Source organism: Rhyacophila brunnea, unplaced genomic scaffold (genome assembly GCF_057557595.1).
Source record: "Rhyacophila brunnea isolate RB1 unplaced genomic scaffold, BYU_Rbru_1.0 scaffold_4, whole genome shotgun sequence".
Lineage (NCBI taxonomy): Eukaryota > Metazoa > Arthropoda > Insecta > Trichoptera > Rhyacophilidae > Rhyacophila > Rhyacophila brunnea.
This window is the reverse complement of record NW_028233068.1, coordinates 20,738,405-20,761,562: the sequence shown is the minus strand read 5'-3', so window position 1 is coordinate 20,761,562 and position 23,158 is coordinate 20,738,405. Positions and strand designations below refer to the sequence as shown.

Here is a 23,158-nt window from a genome sequence, read left to right as displayed (position 1 = left end):
TGATTAAATTCACTACCTTCGTTATACAAATCTTTTTCAAGTTTGTACGAAACTTGCTTGAATTATGGGAAAAAATGATGACGAGTCAAAAGCCCGAATTTTCACCTGCGGCGCTGACAGCATTCGCATACCCAATCTTGTATCTCACAAGTTTAAAACTATTATTACATTTGACCGTCTAAGTTTAGCAGGTATATAACATATTTATTGTTATATTATAAAGGTACCTACATAAAATTACATAAATAAAAAGGTACTTACGGAAACTTATCGAGCGCTCCTGTTTGTAATTTTTTTCATTTCGAGTGCTGATATTTTGTTTAAAATATGAGGGTGGTATGGTTTCTAAAAAATCTAATTTGGTTCTTAATGACGCTATAGATCTGAAACTTTTACTAAGTAATAGATTCCTCGTGGAGAATTTCCACATAAAGATTTTAAAAATGTGTGTATTGTTGCTCAACTTTTCGAGATAATGGAACAATCTTCCGAGAAGGGAAACTTTTGTAAATATCGCATATTCGGAGCCCAATAATATTGTCTAAAATTTTAAGAAAAAATATAAAGTAAATTTAATTATTTTCGTAAAATTTCACAAATCTAGAACATAATTATATACATAACCAAATAACGCCGGTCCGCCCCGGTCCATTTCGAACCCTGACTGGAATCTATATAATATGATATACACGTAGTTACTGCTTGAAAGCACATGATGTTATCATAATAACGGACGCAAAGCACCACATAAAAATAATACATATCTACATAGTCAACCTCTAATTTTATTATTATAATAATATACTTAGTTTTACTGATTATTCCAACTATAATTAGAAATATTTTCTGTGTCGACATGGCCGAAGTCTGGACTGGAAGAGATACACTACATTAGATGCTGAGTGATATATTTTGACAGACTGTTCAGTGTACCTACATCATTAGATGTTACTATATTTTATTTTTATACCTATTCGTTTAATTTAAATACTCATGAATTTCTCAATAATGCTGAATTGCCAGTAAGAGATTCTGAAAAAAACTAAACACGTAAGTATATATTACATTCAAATAATATTTTGAGATCCAGAAATCTGGCAAATTAGTCTGTGGGAAACAAAACAGTATAAACAATAAACAAATTAATAATTAAAATAATATAAGAAGCCTACATTCAGATATCTAGTGTGTATTTAAAAATCAGGTTATTAACGATACTAGCTTTCATCCATAGACGTAGTCAAGAGGTTGCCAAATCTGATAAACCGACTTAGATTTATTAATATAGTATTTTAAATTAAACATTTTTTTTATTTAATACCTTTACTAGATTCTTACATACTTAAAAATAAAACCTCAAATGCGTATTATTAGGAAATTTCAGCGTGATTGATCGCACCGTTAGCTTCATTTATTAAATAACATTACCCGGATTCTGAACATATTTTTTTAAAAGTGTTGGGTAAAGTTTAGTGTTGGGTAACCATTAATTAATAATGATAAAAAAATGCAAGTGCAAGTAGACACGATAAATTTGTAATTTAGCAAGATCTTGAAGTTATATAATAAGGAAAAAAGCTAGTAGTACCTACTATTTCTACATTATGTAATAAAAAATACAAAATATTCTCGCCAATATTCATAGAATTTTGTACCTAGTTCAAATACAAATAATTATAAAACATTCACCGATTCATTATTTTATATTCGTATATTTGATATTTTATAAAATATATATAAATTTATATTATAATCGAAATATTATGATCACACTGTAATAAATTGAAATGGTATCTACCAAACATATAATAAATTTATTTTGACATTTTTATTCATTAGTCTATAGATTGCCTAACATACAAGTATACTTTTAGACACTTTCCGGAATTTAATCACTGGAAGTATGTTGTAGGTATAACTTCTACCGGTATCGGTAGGTAATTAAAAGTTTTTATTGCCTAATAAAATGGATAAATTCCTCACTACTTTAAGTGTTATATTTCTAGGGTAAGTGTAAATACAAAATAACCTATATTCATTATTATGTATTTTTCGATATGTTATTTAATTAACAGGTAGGTAGGTACTGTCCATTCACCGGAATCCAATGAATGGAAGTCGAGATAAATCTAAAACCGCACATTTTTTTCCATTCTCCAAAATAAATAGAAACTGAAAAATATAATACAAATGTTTTAATTAAAACCATGCGGAATGTAGCCGAATGATGGAGAAAATTTAAAAATATATTTTTCTAGGTTTAACATATTATTACTTTCGTCATTTTGACGTCTTTTAACTCATTCAGTGCTAACAACGCGACTGGCGCGTTAGCATTACCTGGCCATTAGATATAATTAACATGATATTTAAATGTGGTGATTAAATATTAATTAACAGGTCAGCAGTGATTGTGTTTTGACGAAACATTTAATAAAAAATTACATAGATGTCTCCTAAAACCAATAAATTACGACGAGCAATTAATGGGCTGTGAAATGTTATGTATCATTATATTATTATAATAGGACAATATAAAATATGACATAACCTCTTGTAACTAATATATTATGATAAATTATATAAGAAGATATTAATACAATTGTATTTAAAAATACATTAGTCCAAAGAACAACACTCTGTTTGATTTCCAGGCATTACACCTATTGTTTACCAACGCCGATCTACAATGAAAGTGATTTTTCTGAGGCAAGGTTTCCAAAAGACTTTCAGTTCGGAGTATAAACATCATCCTATCAGACAGAAGGGGCGTGGAATGTTAGCGGTACATTTTTTTAAACCTGATCGGAGCATAATATAGGGATATAATATATACTCCAGAGAGTGGAGGTTATCAGAAAGAGTATTTTAGCATGGAACATGTTTAACTCATGATCTCCGACGCAAAAGCATTACGAAAAATAGACGTAGAATAACTATAGACGGGCAGCCCGCCGCAGCCCCAATTACTTACGTGCGCCGACTGTTTTCATTTTACGTTCAGTAACCTACATTCTGTGCGACGTATTGTTCGTCTGTTATTATTACTTCTTTAGTTTTATTATTGTAATTACATAATTTCCAGTAAAGTAAAATTGTTTGAATCCTTTGGATTCGGTTACTTTGAAAAATAAATTTTCTTTCGAATTTGGATAACTAGCATTCAGAGAATCAGTAGGCAAAGCATGTTCCATGTTACAAATTTCCAGCATTTGTTGGTGTAACACATATATTTTCCAAAACAATATCTATCTAATCGGGTTCCATGATAAGGACTTCTATTTTGGGTGAGTCCCGGTTATCAAAATAAGATGTTTTGTGTAGGTTGTTACTATGAATATTATTCTTTTCAGGTAAGGGCGAAAGCATATGGGATAGATTAATGCATGAAAGGCCTGATGATGTGCTTGATAAAACCACTGGAGACGATGCGGCAGACTGTTATCACCAATACAAAGAAGACGTACAGCTTCTGAAGTCTACAGGAGTGGATTTTTACAGGTTTTCCCTGTCATGGCCGAGAATACGGAAATACGAATACGGAAATACGAAAATTACGGAAAAAAAGAATTCATCAATTTAGAAGGTGTGAAACATTATAACAATTTAATAGACGAACTGATAGATAATGGAATCAAGCCAGTGGTTACGCTTTACCATTGGGACTTACCACAAAAATTGCAAGATGAAGGAGGGTTCATGAATAGCAAGATTTCTGAATACTTTGTAGACTATGCTAGATTTACTTTTACAACATTCGGAGATCGGGTAAGTTTGATTAATAATATTTTAGTTGCTTAAGTGAAATCAATTAAGTTTAGTGGTTAATTCATATGACATGGTTATTGATAAGTAGGCACTTCAAACATCATGATAATTTGATCTAAATCTGTCCGTTTCATATATATTTTAAATGTTGTGGGAATTCGTCAAAAAAAGGACCAATAGGCATTGTCCGGCCTCGGGTTGCCGGCTTTGTTTCAGTTACCTATCCCCTGTAAGGAAATCCGAAAACTTAGCTTTCTGCCGTCTATTCTAAAGTACGCCCAAAACCGCCGAAGTGTCAGTACTTATATCAGTTTTTTCACAGCTTACTTATTTTATTGATTTAATTACCTATAGGCATAGTGGGTATCTACGGATACTATGCTATTCAATATTATTAATTTTCAAAAGCAAATTATTTTATTTTGCTTCAATGTCCAAATCATTTTATAAGGGCAACGTGGAAACGTTCTTACCAAAAGCTAAAGCAACGTACTGATGGCGAAAAAGTAGGATTTGGTAATACATTAATATAACATGGAAAGCGTTGAGATGTGATCGCCAAAAACTACATCGGTGTTTACAAAAAAATATGTGTATGTTACTGTATAATATATACACTTTGGTTTATATTTATTTTAACATGTTGATGAACAAATATATAAATAATATTAAAAATACATATTAAAAGCTACAAGCAATATCTAGCGAGGCACTTGGTTAACTCTGTACTAAATAGTATTAACTACTTACTTCATTTCACATTTAATTCTGGTTTTTTTGCCAGAATACTTCATTTGGCATTGCAATAAATTAAACTATAGCAACAAACGTAACTATTTTCAGGTCAAACAATGGATAACTATCAATGAACCGAAAGAAATTTGTGTTCAAGGATATGGTCAAAAACTTCGTGCACCACAATTAAATTACCATGGTTACGGAGAGTACATCTGCACGAGTAATATATTATCAGCCCATGCACTTGCTTACCATCTATACAACGGCACCTTCAGAGACACCCAAAAACGTATAAACAATAAAATGCAAAAAAAATGTAGTACTTATTCCACTTTAATAAATAAATTTGTACCGGTTTCGTCCGCCTCAGAGGGACATTTTCAATATTTGAATAATTTAATAGTTGAAAATGTCCCTCTGAGGCGGACGAAACCGGTCCAAATTTATTTATTAAAATGGAATAAGTACCTACTACAAAAGAAAAATGCGTTTTATTAAATCAAAAAACAATACAATGCAGTTTCACCATGAATTGACGGTTGAATTGACGGACATGAAAGACAGAGCCATAGATACACCATTCCCATATCAGCAGGGCTATTTTAACAAGTTAGCACGGTAACATGTTTCCGTTATTTTTCTTGATCCAAAATAACACGGATAACACTCGGGGCAATTCCGTATACAAGGCAGTTATCTACAATAATAATTGGTAACACAGTTATAAGAGAATATTTAAGTTGGTACGCATGTCGTGTGAACTATATCTATTTTTTTTTTTTGCAGAGTTCGGCCAACTTCTCGGATCTTCGTGCAAGCGTAGGCGGCGATCGTAGCGTTAGTGTCGGAAATTAGTATTAACTTACAAAATCACCGCATATCAATTCTCAATATGTAATTGTCGTATTCTATCTCGCTCTAAACCAGTCGTGTCGAATCGTATTTAAAAATATCACCCTTGGCAGTTTTTATCACGGGATAATAATTAACTGTCGAAATACGACATATCTAAGAATTTTGCTGCATATTGATTCAGAAATTGGTTTATCAATATGTTATGTTCAGTGATATACCATGTGAGTTAGTGAGCTATACGATGCTTAGAGTCGGTACATTCTAAATGGCCGCAAATAAAAGAAGGAATGTAATTAAATGCGACGTACTATCTTATTTGTATGATGTTCGAATCTCACTGACTATAAGTTGTAGTTATATGTATAACAGGTTTTTTTGTATAAGGTTTTTATAAGGTTATTATATATTATAATAAGTTTATTATTATATATTAAGGTATTAATGCATGTACCTATCTATGTATATAGGTTTCTTTTATTTTGTTAACTGTCAATTCATGGTGGAACTGCATTGTATTGTTGTTTTTATTTATTAAAACGCAATTTTTTTGTAGTACTTATTCTACTTTTAATCAAGAGATTAGGACCGGTTTCGTCCGCCTCAGAGGGACATTTTCAACTCAAGTGAAAAAAACACTTGAGTTGAAAATGTCCCTCTGAGGCGGACGAAACCGGTCCTAATCTCTTGATTAAAAGTGGAATAAGTACTACAAAAAAAATGCGTTTTATTAAATAAAAACAACAATATGTATATAGGTATTTATTTATTGATTATTATTTTCAGGCAGTATTGGAATAGTATTCAGTTCTGCGTTTACTATCCCACTGAAGGATACAGCGGCCGGTAGACAGATTGCAGAAGATGGCATGCAATTTCATGTAAGATAAGGAATTGTTAAAAAATCTATTAAATTAAAAAAATGTGATAATTTTAGAAAAAAAAATATTACAAACTTCGTGTCATTTAACTTTAAGTATTAAATACAAAATTTTAATAAATATGGGTTATAATTCTTGTGCCTTTTTCAGCTGGGTTTTTTTTCCCATCCGATCTTTTCCAAAGAAGGCGGTTATCCAGCCGAAGTGAAAAATCGTGTGCCAAAATCCAGGTTACCAGAGCCTTCGTGTAATGTCTCAATTGTTGGTACTTCCGACTTCTTCGGCCTCGACCACTACAATACGTATCAAGTGCATAGAAATGCAAGGGTGGAGTCTTGGGATGTGCCTTCGTTTGACGATGATCTAACAGTCACTGACGACCCTATTTACAGATTCAGTAAGCATTGGTTACAGGTAACTCATTTTCAAATCATACTAAAGCTATGGTGTGTCTGATGCCACGTTGGGAGTAGGCACCTCTCTAGTACCGCGTTATCCGCACTCCAATTGCTGTCATGAACTTACACTTCGTTTTCTCTGATATATGGGGCGTTCTTTGGATGCCGCTCTCGTAAGAGTATTTCCGCACTAGCCGATTCACAGAATGTCTCAATAGTTGGAGCTTAACATCCACTATCACGATGAACTTGACCTTTTGGAGTTCAAAGTACACCACGCCGGACGTTTTCAACCTTTTGGGAGCTTGACACACATCATCCTTGTGGACCTCAGTCTTTAACGTCTGACATCCTTTTTCATTAGATCCATAGATTCTCAATGTTTTGGAGCCTGATGTCCATCCCGGACATTTTCAACCATTTGGAATACGATGTTCATCGGTCTATCACACCTACATGTCATATGGTTGAGATGGACGTCGAGCTCCAAAAAGTTGACAACGTCAGATTCCGTTAAGAGCGCGTTAACGATAGCTTTTCAACATCATTACGATATCATCTTTCTCCTCTTTCTCGTATATAATTAGTATTTTTATCTAATCCATTCTTTAAAAATATGAAAAGCATTACTGCCAATCTTAACTGATTTTTGCGGGACGCAAAAATGAATGCGCGGGAAGTGACGTCGCAAAACTCCTCATGTCATATCGTGAACGCTTTGAATTTGTAATTTGTTATGTTCATTATATGTAAAATAAATAAATTTGATTTGATTTGATGTGGCGTCAGACACACCACAGCTTTAGCTAGAGTTCTAGTTTAAGCATCAAATTTACGCATTTTAGGTTAAAAGACACAAATAGTTTACCAGTACCGTAGCGATTCATCTAATTCTGACTCTTCTTGGTTAACAATAAGGCTGTACTTAATATAGGGTATCAAAATCAACCCAGTCACAATCCTATCACCTCGCCTTACCTACCTCAATTATCGTTAACACACGATAAACTTTTCATTTCCCATACTAGGTTGTGCCAAAAGGATTCGGTGACTTGCTGATATGGATTAAGGATAGATATAATAATCCCGTCATATTTATAATGGAGAATGGTCTATCGACGGGCTTGATGACTATGAGAGGGCCTGGTTTTACAAGAGATACTTAGCCGAAGTCTTGATAGCTATTGCGGCTGGGGTCAATGTCAAAGGATACGCTGTTTGGAGCCTGGTAGACAACTTTGAATGGCTTTATGGAAACACGTAAGAGAAAATATTGATCAATTATTAGCTACCTTATATTTTTATTTCAGTATCAGTGTAGGTACGTGTAATATTGGAAGCTGTAGATATGCAGTCGATTGCCATAAATCCAATCATGTGTTTTTGTTATATTATGTTATAACGTTGATAAACTTATACGGTGGATTTGGGAAATCTAGGACTTAATTATAAACCTATGCTTAATTGTATCATTAAACTGTCATATTTATATTGAATGAAAAACATGAAAATATAAACCAAACAAGTGATATTTAAAACGAATAAATGTATTTTGTAATAAACTTGAAATTTAAAAGTTGATGACAGGTGATCAAAATAATTCAAAATTAGTGTTACTGACATTCGAATTACACACTGAAAAAAAATTATATTTAAATTATACGTGCATAATATAATAATATATTGGGATGGACCTTTAAACAATGGGGAACTATTGACAAAGCATGGGAAAGATTTATTTGAAGATTTTAGACGAAATTCTAGCCATTTACATAGGTGATTGCATTTATTATTAAAGTGTGGACATAATATTATACATAATTACCTATGCTAGCAGACATAATTTCTTTGGTAGCGGTAAAATATCATACTGGGATTAGGTTAGTAGGTACCAACGTTATTATTTGAAGACTTAGTTAAGAATTTTTGTATTGTTGTGCTACATGCGTTGGGACACATATCTAATTCATAGATACTAGCATAAAGTTCTTGGATGATTCCACTTCTCTTCCATTTAGTATTTAATATTCTTAAAAATTCGCCAACAAACACGATTATTAATGTATTGAGACTATTATTGTGCTCCTGCTATATATTGACATATTATACGTTATGGCGCTGTATGCGATATACAAAATGATATATTAATTAAAATATTGTTTATTTAAGGTAGAAGTTTGGCCTGTACGAAATCGATTTCAATTCGCCTAACAAAACGAGGACTCCCCGGAGATCTTACCACGTGTTTAAGAAGATGGTCGATACAAGAGTGATCGATCCAGACTATTTCATCGACATTGAGTGGCCAAAAGACCCGCCGGTAATTCACCATCCCATAACGATCAGCGTGAAGCCGAAGATGGATACCAGGCTCAAAATATTTAGGCCAATCCGAAAGGATTTGAATATCGAATATAATACAACGAAAACATCGAAGTTAGGGCATAACAATTTCTCAGTTATTGATGCATTGAACAGTCAAATTATACTTGAATGAAAAATTTACAAAAACATATTGCTATTCGACAAGTAGGTAGGTACTCAAGTAACTTATACAATATGAATTCATTATTGAAAACGTAGTTTACATTATTGATGATGTTTATGATTGTTATAGATATCTATTTATAAATTAATAATAAATTATTTTAAAAATCTTCATTCATTGTTTACTAATTATAAAAACAAAGGTATTTAGTGGGAGTTGTTGGGTGTGGTTGTGGATTGTGGATTGTGGAGTGTCTTTTATAAGTAGGTGTATCTACAGTGAAACATAACGTACTGACTCAAAACGCTTCATGGCATACTACCATAACAATGGATACATAACACTACCCCTGCACGCCTTGCATATTCATCACTGATAGAAAATACATAGTAGCCATTCTCTACTTTTGTTATTTTATAGTTTACTCCAACCGTACGGTAACTGTTTTTATTACAACGAAGAGGTACATGTAGTATGGCTACAATACCGACGATCGATTCAATATAACTTAAAAGAAATCAAGTTACATATATATTTATTTTTTAAGAAATATTGACTAATAGCCGAGGCTGAGAGGTGAGGTGAGGTCCAGGTAGATGAACACGTACCCATGAACATTCAACAGACTGATGTCGAATTACGCGCGTACAACAATTCATCACGACGGGTAAAGTGGTCAGTTAGCAACGATTGGTGGTGAAGTGAGGTTAGGTAAAATGCGCACGCCTATATCCAAACGTTATCGAATAAAGCACTTGAAATAATTCATCACGAGTCGTGAGCTATCATCAGCATTGAATCAAAAATGATACACTATTCAATCTTGCGTATTTTTCTATGACTAAAAAGAAATAGTTTGGTTTTAAAAAAAATAGTGTAACGCTATCAATGTTTCTCTATTCTAGAGTCTAGACATAACAATATTAATTATTATATTTAATATTGTATGATATGGATTTACTTATTTATTCATAGGATAATTTTAAAAGTGTCAAAAATATTGTATTATCTTCTTATTTATCAATACACAGGGTGTTCCATATGTTTTATATTTTCCTGGCGAATTTTAACTTATTCTACTTTTACATACCAACATTTGTAGTTGTTCCGTTTGAAAAGTATATTACTTATTTCGATAGGTATCTAAAAGAAAATAATTTCTAAATATGAAAGTTTTATAAAAAAAAAAAAAAATTGTTACGTTGCTGTTGATATTATTAGGTGCCTAATTTTTTTGCCAGATAAATATGTTTGATTCCACAAACGTTTTCATCTATACTTAGCAGAATAAATAGCCATATGATTATTACAATGTCATAATATTTGCCTTTTTTAATTAACTCTACAATCTGGACGTAGACAGCTTCACGAACGCATTTCTTAGAAGATGTTTGTTTCACGAGAAATTAGTCACTTGCTCAACTTATTAGATAACATACGCTGGGTCCAAATACGCATTGAAAGCAACATGTGATTTTTTGCCAGACCCGGGATTCAAACCCGGGACCCACAATATTATAAGCCTGAAGCGTAGCCGCTCGGTAGCTATTACATAAATAATATATAATATATACTTACATATATCATCATCATCATCATTTATAGCACTACAACCAATGGCGGGTCTTGGTCTCCTTCAAAAAATTCCTCCATCCTGAACTATCCAGCGCCGACACTCTCCAGTTGCATATATGATATACATATATATGTATAATATTTATCTACCAAATTTTATTAAACACTGCACTTAGATGATATGTATATTTTGTTAGTTTTAGTCACTTCCCTCGAATATTATAGATATTTTTAGTTACGTAGGTACTTATTTACCTACCATGTGACATCGATTCATAAATTTTCTCATGACTTATTAAAACTATCTTCATATGTATTTGCTTAAAATTAGTAGTTCTAACATAACATACCTATGCAATTGTACATACCACCTGCCACCTGCCAGATTATAGTTGCGACACACATTTAAAATTCAATAAATAAGCATATTATAATATAAGCACCAACTAATATATTATATTGTGGCATCATGATTAACTATATGATTCCAAAAACATTATTTTACATATTATATACTCGCACTTTTTTCATCAGTATGTAGGTACCTACACGATGTAGCTATGACCACTGGTGTTTTTTTAGTAAATAATTGTAATACAAATTTAATATAATGATAATTTAATGACCACACTGTAGTTTCAGGAGCATTAAATTTAATCGATGTTCAAACATATTACTATATAATACATCTTTTTGATTTTTTACTAAGTAGTTTATACAATAAGCGAGTTATACACTGTCCACTTGCAGTAGATCATATTTACCCACCGTTATTAAAATACCTAAGTAAACAAAATGAATAAATTTCTCAGTACTTTAAGTTTTATATGTATATGGTAAGTAGACAATATAAATTACATATAATTATAATGTTTTGGCTTCTTTTAAGATTTGTGAAAATTTTAATTTATTTTATCAGATTATAAGAATACATTTTATTTAATTAAAAATAATATCAAGAAATATTTTTTTTCTACAATGTATGGGTGTAAGGCCATTATAATTTAAAGAAATACCAGCTAAATGACAAAACTGGGCAAGGTTTTTTTTGTAAAATGTGATAATACACCATATATATATAATAATTATTACGTTATTTATTTTCACTAAAATCTTTAATTATAAAATTTAAAACTATTAATGTTTAAATCCATTAGAATTTAAATTCAAATTCCATCAAGTACCTTTGGTCGATAGTATTAATAATATTATTAAATACTGTTTATTATTACTTACTCAAGAATGGTTCAATATAATAATATCTTGATTTACCTATATATGAGGCTATTGGTTTTAAAATCAGTTACCTCTATTTTTTGTACTTTCCTTGATTTTGGTTCTGTAATTACTTTCCCATCGTATGTATATTCATCAGCTATCAAATCCAGCTCAGTTTGTTAGTAAAATTATATTAAATCAAAGGTTGCTTGCAAGTCAGCTACTATATATTTATATTTGTTTACTAACTTTAAATGTGTTTTCCTATTAATACATACAACTGTATGAATGACTTTATGACTTATTCGTTTTTATAACCATCTCAAGCAAAAGTTAAATATTCCAATTATAATCCTCAATGTATTTGCTGATTTTTCTGTGATTATCTCATATTTGGAAATATAGACGTAACCAACATTTAAACTAATAAATTACCTCATGTTCCTCACCTATTGATTAAAAATGTACTTAATAATCTCCATATTTATTGATGATTTTGCCATCCGACAGAATCCACTTTAATAAATTTTTACAATTAGTTATCGTACTATCTGGTCAAATCAAAATCATCACTCTAGATTTCCAAAGAATAGTGTACTGTTGACTGGATACTGGAAAAACTAAAATGATGGACCAACATTAGCAAGAATGAAATCAACCAGTAAATTAATATGCCAGAAGTATAACGTAATTTAATTATTTTGTATATTACTGATCACCACGATTAAAGTATGAGAAATGAGATAAAATCATGGAACACAAAAATAGTGGGAAGTGGATTGCCTTTTGGGTGATGCTGTAATAAAGTTTAATTCTCTAGTGTGTATAAATATGTAATAAACTTAAACACGTATTAAAGAATATGTTATTTTCAGTAGATACGTCTCTAAACTAAACGGGAATTCAATGTTGGTAATATTTGAGGATATTCCGCAAGGATTTATATTTGTCGCGTTTTATGGCCTGACTGTCTTTAAGTCGTAAACCAAAAGCGACTTCAAAGTCTTGATCTATGGGAGACTAGCTTTCAATTTCGATGCTTATTATTAATTTATTATGTGTGATTAACAGTTTATTTTATTTCCAGGCATTATACCCAGTCTTTACCAGCAGCAATTTACAACGAAAGTGATTTTTCCGAAGCAAGATTTCCAAAAGACTTTCAGTTCGGAATATCAACATCGTCCTATCAGACAGAAGGGGCATGGAATGTTAGCGGTAAGAAATTATTATGTTGAAATTATTGAATAGTAGGTATGTCATAAATTTGTGTTCACTATTTTCACTTGAATAGGTACTTGAATCATAAAAGGTCAATTACCATTGTTACCATTTGGAAATCAGAGCTTAAAAAATCTCTCGATATTTACAAGGGTGGTTTGAAAAGTTTGGTTTTTTGGAGCAACACTGTTTTATTCTCCTGCATAGTTCCTTTTTAGGGCCACACACATGATTTAATATGTTTCATACCACCTGAAAGCTAGTTGTTGTTGTACCCTGCTTAAAATTCATTGACTCCGGCTATGTCTTCCCGGAATGTGAAAAAATTCAAAGCCCAATTGACACCACTGTGCCACTGCATGATCAATTTTATTATATCCTTATGGATGAAAAATTGTACGCCAACTCTCCTGTAAAACATCACATAATGGATTCATATCATTTTCTTATCCTTTCTCAATGAATCAATCATGATTCCCATATAAGTGTGCCATTAAATTTCCACCTGACAAAACGGTATTCGCACTTTACGCACTTTTACCAGTCCTCGCCCATTGTTTTGAGTGATATTTGGTGTTTATGTATAGAGTAGCATCAAAGTTTTGCCAATGATCGTGAGTCAATAAGAAAAGTATTTAAAATTCTCAAATATTGCAGTGAAATGTTCATTCGAGCGAGTATTTGCCGAGTCCTACAGAATTTTTATATTATTATATTTTTGCGTGCAGGATATTGTGCAGCCTTTTTAAGATGCCAATGACGCTCATGCAGTCAATGGTCTTCCATTACAATTATAAATTTAACTGCAACTCGGTTTTGATCTGAGAGACGATTAATTTCTTCAAATATTTTTTATGGCATGCAACTCATTTTGTTCCATTGCTGCCAAATGCGAGAATATTGGGTTCAGTTGACTGTCAAGAATTAGTTATGCCTCGTTGAAGTCGTTTGAGGAATGACACCTACCAGCAGTGATTGTGATTATGATAATTTATAAATAGTACCACCATCTCATTGACATTTAACAAACTTTTCAAACCACCCGAGTATTTATTTTGTAGAGTTTTTTTGGAAAAAACTAAGCAAACTGGACGAAAAAGTTTTAAAAATCTCCATAAACTTTAGTGTTTCACTATTGATATTCTAAGACGTACATTATGTGCTTTCTTTATTAGATTAACTACTCAGATTCTAAAACAATTTGATACATTTTTTAATGTTTTAATGTTTATATAATAATAAATATGTACCTATATTTGCAGAAATGCATAATCGATTTTATTTTATTAATTATACAAATAACATTATAAAATATAAGTAGCACAATATATCATTAAAATATTTCACTATCTTGGTTACGTAATTTCGACAATAAGATAAACTATACATGGATATAATAAATGACTTAACAAAAAATATCATTTTTAACGTCGTGATTTTTTCGTGATTACATCGTGAACAAAGGTGATTGATTTTATTGATGTATACGAGGACAAAAAATATTTAATTCAATCAAAAATAAAATTCCGAGAATAAATTGTCAACACATAGGTGTTATCTCATACATTTTTTTCCAAATCCATATCTACCCATCACGTGTTTTAACTATGGTTGCCAACTAAATTTTAAGCAATTTGCTGACCTATATTCCATATTCCATGACATTATCATCTCAATTAATATAGTCGGTAACTATATTTTTTATAAAGTACGTACTTGGCAAGTAAACTAATATTTAGTTATTTACTACATTCTACATTCTACTTTGAATTGTGGAGTGATAATAATATTGCTCGGTGGCTTCTATAAAACGCGTTTTTTGCGATCCTAGACAAAGACTTCTATTTTGGGATATTCCCAGTCAAACTGGGAAAGTTGTCAACCCTGTTTTTATATAGTATAATATATTCTATATAATATCACATTAATATTTGATATGTTGATATAAATAACGTTGTATTTATTTTTATTCTTATCAGGGAAGGGCGAAAGTATATGGGATAGATTGGTTCATGAAAGGCCTAATGATATGCTCGACCAAACCAATGGAGACGATGCCGCAAATTGTTATTACCGATACAAAGATGACGTACAACTCCTCAAATCTGTCGGAGTGGATTTTTACAGGTTTTCCCTGTCATGGCCAAGGATAATGCCCAACGGAAAGAAAGAATTCATCAATCCAGATGGCGTGAATTATTATAATAATTTAATAGACGAACTGATAGACAATGGAATCAAACCAGTGGTAACACTTTATCATTGGGACTTACCACAAAAATTGCAAGATGAAGGAGGATTCTTGAATAGCAAGATTTCCGAGTACTTTCTAGACTATGCTAGATTTGCTTTTACAACATTCGGAGATCGGGTAAGTTTAATTCATAGTACCTATGTTTTTTAGTTACCTACATGACTTAAACTTACATGATTAGTTAATAGGTAGGCATATATTTTTATCTCATTTTTCGTGTTCTATTATTATGAAGTTTTACAACATACTTAAGTATGTATTTATTTTATAGATTATTTTTATAGCAGATACGTATTTGTACAAATCGTGAACAAATAAAAAATTTAACGAACTTAATTTGTTTAATAACTTCTTTCCGGTTCACGGTAAATTGACTTTAAATTTAGAAAGTTCATTCTTTTATTGTTACATTACTATTTTTTTTTTTAATAATTTTTGTTTACTTTATGGTTGTTGCATTATTCAAGTAAAATCTACCATAATTATATAACTTATTTAATTGGATATACAATTGTTATTGTGAATTCGGACTATTCAAAGTTCTCAAGGAAACACTCCACTACAGTTTATAACCCACCATACAATGAAAAGCTTTCTTATATTAAAAAGTAAACAATAATATAGAATAAATAAAATAAATTAACTAACGTACCTATTTTCTGACGGATAGGTCAAACAATGGGTCACCATCAATGAGCCCAAAGAAATTTGTGTTGATGGATATGGTCAGAAATACCGCGCTCCACAAGTAAATTACCATGGTTACGGAGAGTACATCTGTACGAAAAACCTTCTATCGGCACATGCACTAGCTTACCATCTCTACAACGACACTTTCAGAGACACTCAAAAAGGTATATATTTATTGTTACAATATTATCAATGATTAATAATTATTGACTGTGTTGGGTGTGAATATTGTTCAGTTGAAGTTGAATATGAGAAACTAGATCACGCAACCAATGACATTAATATGGACGAAGCATCTGGAAAAAAAATGACACTCACTTTTTTGTCGGGTCTGCCGAATGGCATAATCTATTCTAACGCCATTACAATAAAGGTGATATTGCTATAAATTCCCGATGCTTTTTGTTGGGTCTGCCGAATGGTTCATCTTGAACGGGTTCGCTCAAACGAACATTGATACTAGAAACACTGTTCTAACGCCATTACAATAAAGGTGATATTGCTATAAATTCCCGATGCGTGATATCGCATAATGGATATTGCGTGACGTCTACCTATGCACGTGCAAATGTCGCTATGAGTGAATTCACATGCTAGCTGCTGTACTGAGTGCGTCGTCCATTAATAATGTCATTGCACGCAACAAATAACTTAGATACTAACGTATCTACTAAACTTTTCGTTAGTATCTAAGCGTAATACGTCAGTGGTAGCGTTTTGCAGTGTGGAGTGTGAAGCGTGCATATTGTGTGCACTTGTTCAACATGCACGCCGTACGCCCCGCTCCGCAAAACGCTGCCACTGACGCCTTCGGTTAAGTCATCTTCAAGACTTTAAAAAATATAGGCTACATACATGAACTATATTAGACTGTCATATTAGTAAAATTATTTGCATATTAAGTACACTTGAGTACGTGGTGACTTCAGTATTGTGTAACTGCTCCTGAGATATTACCATCGATAAGAACTTGCTAATGCTTCAAGTTAAACGTAGTACTTTCTGGTACCTACGCTTAAGGCTGACTGTGGTTCGGGATGGTTTAGTTTGATCGGTTCTTCTCTGCGTTGTTTTATTATTCAGAGAAAGGTTTACCACTATGTTATTTTTAATGTTGCTATGTCATACGCTACTTAAGGGCAACGTCACCAAATAAATAAATTAATATATGCAAATATTACAACTTATAATTAATATAGATTACCTGGAAATAATTTTTTTTTCCCTGCGTCGCTAACAATATGCAGATACTATAATCGTGATAACCTAGAGACCGCCTCGAATCCAGTTTAATAATAAATTATTATTGTTATAATTCAATATCAATGAAAATATCATGTGTCATTCTAGGTATTGATAATAATTATCCGCAAGATGTCGTTGTCTAATGGTTAGATGACTCACTCGACAAGCGAAAAGTGTGTTCGAATCTTTCTCGGATCATTTTTTTCCCCCTAATAATATAAACCAATATTTCTTAGTTATATATGAATAAATTACACTGATTAATGTTTTAGGTACAATTGGAATAGTATTCAGTTCTGCATTTGCCGTACCACTGAAGGATACAGCGGCCGGTAGACAGATTGCAGAAGACGCCATGCAATTTCATGTAAGTAATAATTACCTATTATTGTTGAAAATTTTGTTTAATTTACATTAACGATTTTTTAATTGGCACTATAATTCGATGTGGATGTTGGCCGCCTCACGGACTCGTAACAGAAGCCTCAAAGTTTAAAATGTTCAAAGCTTTTTATGTTTTAACGTAAATCAGCGGTCGGTCACCGGTGGCACGCATGTGGCCCAAACCTGCATCAATAATTAGCCATGATAACATGCGGCTTATATGTTAAATTATTTCAATGATACATGTTGTATAAATAAAGTGATCAGCTTTTTTTCGCCGTGTTTTCTTCTCGACTGACTGATGTACGTGTAAGTCATGAGCGTGCTTTACGCTTGAGGTTTTAACGCTATATATCTATATTATATATATATATATTATAATTTGGATATGACTAAATGAGCTACAAAAGTTACATTAATCAAGGAGACAAAGAGTGATTGTATTTCGTTTTTATCGATTACTTTTGTTTTTTCTCAAATATATTTTTTATTCAGTTTATTGTTATACCACATGTTTTTTTCAAATCTCATATATTTAATATTTATATATGTTTAACGATATAAATAATATAAACTTACACTATCTGACTTAAGCTTTTAATCACTTTGTGAAAACTAAACATCGAATGTTGCCCGTAAGGTTGTCGACTCCAGGCTTAAGGCTATGTCTCAGTTGAGGCACGGTCTAAAAAGATCGAGGCTAGGCGATGCGCGGATTGCGGGTCGCGGGTGCAAATGACGCATGCCAAACGAAATATAATTTGTCATATAAATCCAACATGTGTCCATTTAATGTTCTGTTCATTGTTCTATCAGTAACAATAATAATATATTCATTGACATGTTTTCTTTTTAAAGTAAATGGGTAACGTTTTTAGTCATCTTTACACGATTTAATCATTAATACCCCCGTCGCCATCACGAAACAAATTGACGTGTTCCTAGCTCGACGTTCTCTCTCCGAATGGGAGCGAGTCCAAAATTTCGTCGCGCCTATAGTTGGAAATTATTTGCCGTTTCACTGATGTATCACCTTAAAGCATCAAATACAATATGGATTATAATATAAATTATCTTCTGCTTCTTTTTTAGCTGGGTTTATTTTCCCATCCAATCTTCTCCAAAGACGGTGGATATCCAGCCGAAGTAAAAAATCGTGTGCCAAAATCCAGGTTATTAGAGCCTTCATGTAATGTCTCTATTGTTGGCACTGCTGACTTCTTCGGGCTGGACCATTACAACACTTATCTGGTGCATAGGAATGTGAGGTTGCCGTCTTGGGGCGTGCCTTCATTTGACAATGATCTAGCTGCCATCGGTGATCCTATGGACAGATTCGCTAAGCAATGGCTACAGGTAAAAAAATATTATCATGAGTCCTAGTTTATCCGTCAAATTTACACGTTTGCAGTTAGAAGCCATAGGCAGTATCCAGTGACAGAATATCAAATTCTCCCCCCCTTCCCTTACAAAAAATAATTAATTTTTCGCTTAGTTTATGACATATTCTTAATTTAATATTCCACAAAAACCATTTTGGCTAATACAAACTATTTTACATAGATAAGTGGGGCGATCAACGAGTCCTGTGAGAATCGATCTCGGAAATATTATTTAATTATTCTTATAAACATTTATCACAGGCCGTCAGCGTTATCAGTTAGTGCTTACTCATCGATAAATGCTTACATACATTTGAGCATACGAATTTCCGACGAATCTAATAATTACCAATTCCAAATAAGAGCTTTTACCTCATTAATATTTATTATGTTAAAATGCAATTATCATAAAAGGCATGGGATACTCCTTGTCGGCATTATTCAATCGTGAAGGAATCAATAAATATGCTATTACGATTAAATGAACATCTCACTCCGCATTTTATCTTGGTAGAGAACTGTCACTATGTATCGTGCCTCGGGCTAAAATATCTACCTCGCTATCTTTTATCATTGTATCTATGTAAACTGCAGTTGTCAATCTAAAATAAGCTTGCCATGTCCACCAGCAACAACCGGTTTTAATACATCGCAATCACTCCTCATTCTTCAAGCTCAGCATCTCACATCATCAATCCTCAATCCTCATATCCATATACTTTCACCCCAAACAAGTATTTCGATTGATCGTTCGGTGAGATCAACAAAACTATGTTAGTTTTAGTAATATCATAATATATCAACAACAAAAAATAACATTGTCTTATCACAAAACAACAGCAAAGATACATGTGCTTTTCAAACTATTAAATAGGTACAACTAAATATATTCTGAAATACTATTCTTGAATATTTGTTCTATTCGGCATTTAAAGGTAGACCTCTATATAGAATTTTCGGTACTGTTCGGTTATCAGGAATACAGCGGAAAACACATTTTGAACATACCCAATATACTGGATTATTTGTTAGTTTGAGTTGGTTTAGGTTAGGTTAGGTTTGGTTAGGTAAACCTAACAAATAATCCAGTTTATCGGTTATTTTCAAAATGTATTTTCCGCTGTATTCCTGATAACCGAACAATACCGAATTTTCTTTATCCGTACGATTTAAAATTGCCGTCTTCAATAAAATCATTATCATTTTCGATTACCCGTTCTGACACATCGTAAAACAGTTTTTAAATTGTGGCGATAATAAGTAAAAAGTCTCTAAATTTCTTCTGATTCCTTACAATTTTTAGACTGTACTAAGTGATATAGAGTCAAAAAATCAACGCTCAGTTTACCTCTTACCCATGTCAATTTGCCACCTCGATTGACATTTAATTTCCACTACTAGGTTGGACCAAAAGGTTTTGGTGACTTGCTGATATGGATTAAGGAAAGATATAACAATCCCGTCATAATTGTAATGGAGAACGGACTAGGGTCAGGCGTAGGACTTAATGACTATGAGAGGGCATGGTTTTATAAGAGATACATGGCTGAAGTCTTGAGAGTTATTGCTGCTGGAGTCAATATCAAAGGATACGCTGTTTGGAGCCTGATGGACAACTTTGAATGGCGTCATGGAAACACGTAAGAAAACAATATTTAATATCTATATATCCATCCAATATTTATATTGCAGTGTCAGAGTTGACTAAATGCATTAATGATAACCATAATATTATGTAGGTATAAAGCTGATAGTCATACATTCAGTTATGCTTACATACGTATATTTATATTTTTTATTAAATAATAAAACATTCTCAAATGTTGTCCAGTATTGAATAAAATTATAATAATCTAAAAATTTTGGTATAATTGTACATCGGCGCGCGGAACTTTGTCACACACCAAAAATACACTCTTACCTGTTTTACCAAACGCGCCAAAAGAAGTATAACTTCAAAAACGATAATATCACACCCTATATTCATTTCTACAACAAATTAATAGATATTTCAGTTGTTACACTATTACAATATTGTCAAGACTGGACTTATGATAATGTGTGACAACCGAAATAGCTAGCGACGCCTAGACTAATTTGTGAATATCAACGACACACGTACATTTAAATTCAACGCAATCGCAATTTTTTTTTTTTTTTATGAAACAAAAACTACATTATATATTTTCCTTGATGTATCTGTCTGTCTGTAACTCTACGCAGCACACATATTATACAGACACACACACACTCTTTCTCTCTGCAAAAGAGCTGTCGCATTGCACTGTATATAAATGATGGCGCAATCGTATCCGCGTGGTAGCTCTCTCATGCAACTGTCACTCTGGATGATACTCACGTAAAATACACCGGCTTTATCGAAATAGATAGCTGCCGATCTATCAAATCGACGCTTTCTATAGCTATCAATATTGCTACTCTATATTGAAATGATTATGAAAGTATTGTTATTTAAATAGTACAAGAATGTTTACAAGTAGCACTGTTATCTGTTGTTTTTAGTAGTATATTATTTAATATTTCTACACATTCACAATTATTCGTGATGATATTTATGTTTCTCCAATTAAAATCCACATTAATTTACAGGCTTGCCACTTTACATTAAAATAAACATTATATACAATATATTAACAATACATATTTTTGAAGGAAACGGTTCGGTCTATTTGAAATCGACTTCCAATCGCCCAACAAAACGAGGACTCCCCGTAGGGCATACCACGTGTACAAGAACATCATCGAGACGAGAGTGATCGATCCAGACTATTTCACTGACATCGACTGGCCAGAAGACTCGCCAAAAATTCACCATCCTCCAACGATCAGCGTGAAACCGAAGATGGACACCAGGCCCAAAATATTTAGACCCATCCGAAAAGAATTGAATATCGGATATGACGAAACGAAAACATCGAAGATGGGGCGTAAAAAGTTCTCAGTCATCGATGCACTGAACAGTCAAATTATTCTTGAATGAAATATTAACATTATACTGACCTGGCTAGTGGCTGGTAACTCATACTTACGCGTAGCATGAAATCATTAATATTAGCAGATAGTAAACAATATTGTATAATTATTGTACCTATTTATTAAAATTAAATTATTTTTTGAAATATCTTGTTTTTATTGTAGGCAAAGAAAATGTATTTAATGAGAGGTAGACACCTACTTTACATTTATTATTGAGGGATATGTACTACCTAATAGTTCCCTCCAAGCCAATCCGCCGCCCCGCACCACATTCGGTATAAATCGAGCGTATCACGAGGTCCTAGGTTTGAATGTAAATCTATATAATATTCTGAAATATACGGAGAATGCAGAAACTTGCAAATTAAATTGATGTGTAAAAGAAAACAGACAATACTATTAATGAAGCATTCTGGCAGGAACCGTGATCTTAAAAATAATTAATAAACTAGATAAGTAGGTACCTACGTACCCACATTTTTTTTTTCAATTAAAGTAGGTGATATTTGATAATAACAAAATCAGTGCCATGGTTATCAAGTCTAATGTGCAGGGGCATAACAAGGTGTTTTAACGCCAGGGGCAGTAACGAAAAATACACCCATTACGACCCTTACGTAATGCAAAGCTTGTACCTGTGCATACTTACTGCCCAACAACCAACTTCAATATCAAGTCTCCTACGTCACAACACTGCATACGCTGACACCATTATATCGCGTGTTCTTTGCGTGTTAAGTTGTCATAGCAAATACTATATCACTGACACTTTTTCTGATTCTCCTCTTCATAAAATACTTCTACATTCGAAATAATGCTTTAAGCAATTCCATGTTGATAAAACTTTACGCGATATCGAACACACACTTTACACGAATTATGAAATCGGAGAAAGTAAATGCGGGGGAGGGTATTAGTTCCAGAAACGACCGTGGTGACGAAGAAGATTTAATATAGAAGTTGCACCGTAGGTACATATAAATAATAAGTTCAACTGTATACGGTTATCATTAAAAGAATTAAAGAATATGAATTTTGTACTAATAAGGATTTTTTTCAATGTTCGT

At 32.5% G+C, this 23,158-nt stretch overlaps 2 protein-coding genes across 4 annotated transcripts; both read left to right on the top strand.

Annotated features, from left to right (window-relative positions):
* The first annotated feature begins 1,834 nt into the window (after nucleotides 1–1,834).
* On the top strand, nucleotides 1,835–9,185 carry LOC147067072 (cytosolic beta-glucosidase-like). Of its 3 annotated transcripts, XR_015071486.1 has the most exons (8): nucleotides 1,870–2,007; nucleotides 2,655–2,778; nucleotides 3,359–3,768; nucleotides 4,612–4,795; nucleotides 6,145–6,239; nucleotides 6,390–6,653; nucleotides 7,666–7,897; nucleotides 8,807–9,185. XR_015071486.1 is itself a non-coding variant. In XM_085954129.1 (7 exons), the coding sequence occupies exons 3-7, from the start codon at nucleotides 3,514–3,516 to the stop codon at nucleotides 7,686–7,688; spliced, it is 804 nt and encodes a 267-aa protein (XP_085810255.1). In that variant the 5' UTR covers nucleotides 1,835–2,007; nucleotides 2,655–2,785; nucleotides 3,354–3,513; the 3' UTR covers nucleotides 7,689–7,799. The 3 variants fall into 3 exon arrangements, 1 of the variants encoding a protein (XP_085810255.1); XR_015071487.1 differs by lacking the exon at nucleotides 2,655–2,778 and having other exon boundaries at nucleotides 1,835–2,007; nucleotides 3,354–3,768; XM_085954129.1 differs by lacking the exon at nucleotides 8,807–9,185 and having other exon boundaries at nucleotides 1,835–2,007; nucleotides 2,655–2,785; nucleotides 3,354–3,768; nucleotides 6,390–6,636; nucleotides 7,666–7,799.
* A 2,221-nt stretch (nucleotides 9,186–11,406) lies between these two features.
* On the top strand, nucleotides 11,407–22,233 carry LOC147067071 (myrosinase 1-like). The gene is made up of 8 exons (XM_085953991.1): nucleotides 11,407–11,536; nucleotides 13,006–13,136; nucleotides 15,119–15,510; nucleotides 16,064–16,247; nucleotides 17,601–17,695; nucleotides 18,805–19,068; nucleotides 20,496–20,734; nucleotides 21,768–22,233. The coding sequence occupies exons 1-8, from the start codon at nucleotides 11,496–11,498 to the stop codon at nucleotides 22,093–22,095; spliced, it is 1,674 nt and encodes a 557-aa protein (XP_085810117.1). The 5' UTR covers nucleotides 11,407–11,495; the 3' UTR covers nucleotides 22,096–22,233.
* Nucleotides 22,234–23,158: the final 925 nt, after the last annotated feature.

What these genes read in the sequence shown, in the direction of transcription:
- LOC147067072 (XM_085954129.1), top strand. Translation starts at nt 3,514, where the DNA reads ATGGCCGAGAATACGGAAATACGAATACGGAAATACGAAAATTACGGA. An exon ending in CTTCAGAGACACCCAAAAAC is followed by an intron (nt 4,796 to 6,144) that starts GTATAAACAATA and finishes TATTATTTTCAG; the next exon opens with GCAGTATTGGAATAGTATTC. An exon ending in AAGATGGCATGCAATTTCAT is followed by an intron (nt 6,240 to 6,389) that starts GTAAGATAAGGA and finishes TGCCTTTTTCAG; the next exon opens with CTGGGTTTTTTTTCCCATCC.
- LOC147067071 (XM_085953991.1), top strand. Translation starts at nt 11,496, where the DNA reads ATGAATAAATTTCTCAGTACTTTAAGTTTTATATGTATATG. An exon ending in TTACAACATTCGGAGATCGG is followed by an intron (nt 15,511 to 16,063) that starts GTAAGTTTAATT and finishes TCTGACGGATAG; the next exon opens with GTCAAACAATGGGTCACCAT. An exon ending in TCGCTAAGCAATGGCTACAG is followed by an intron (nt 19,069 to 20,495) that starts GTAAAAAAATAT and finishes TTCCACTACTAG; the next exon opens with GTTGGACCAAAAGGTTTTGG.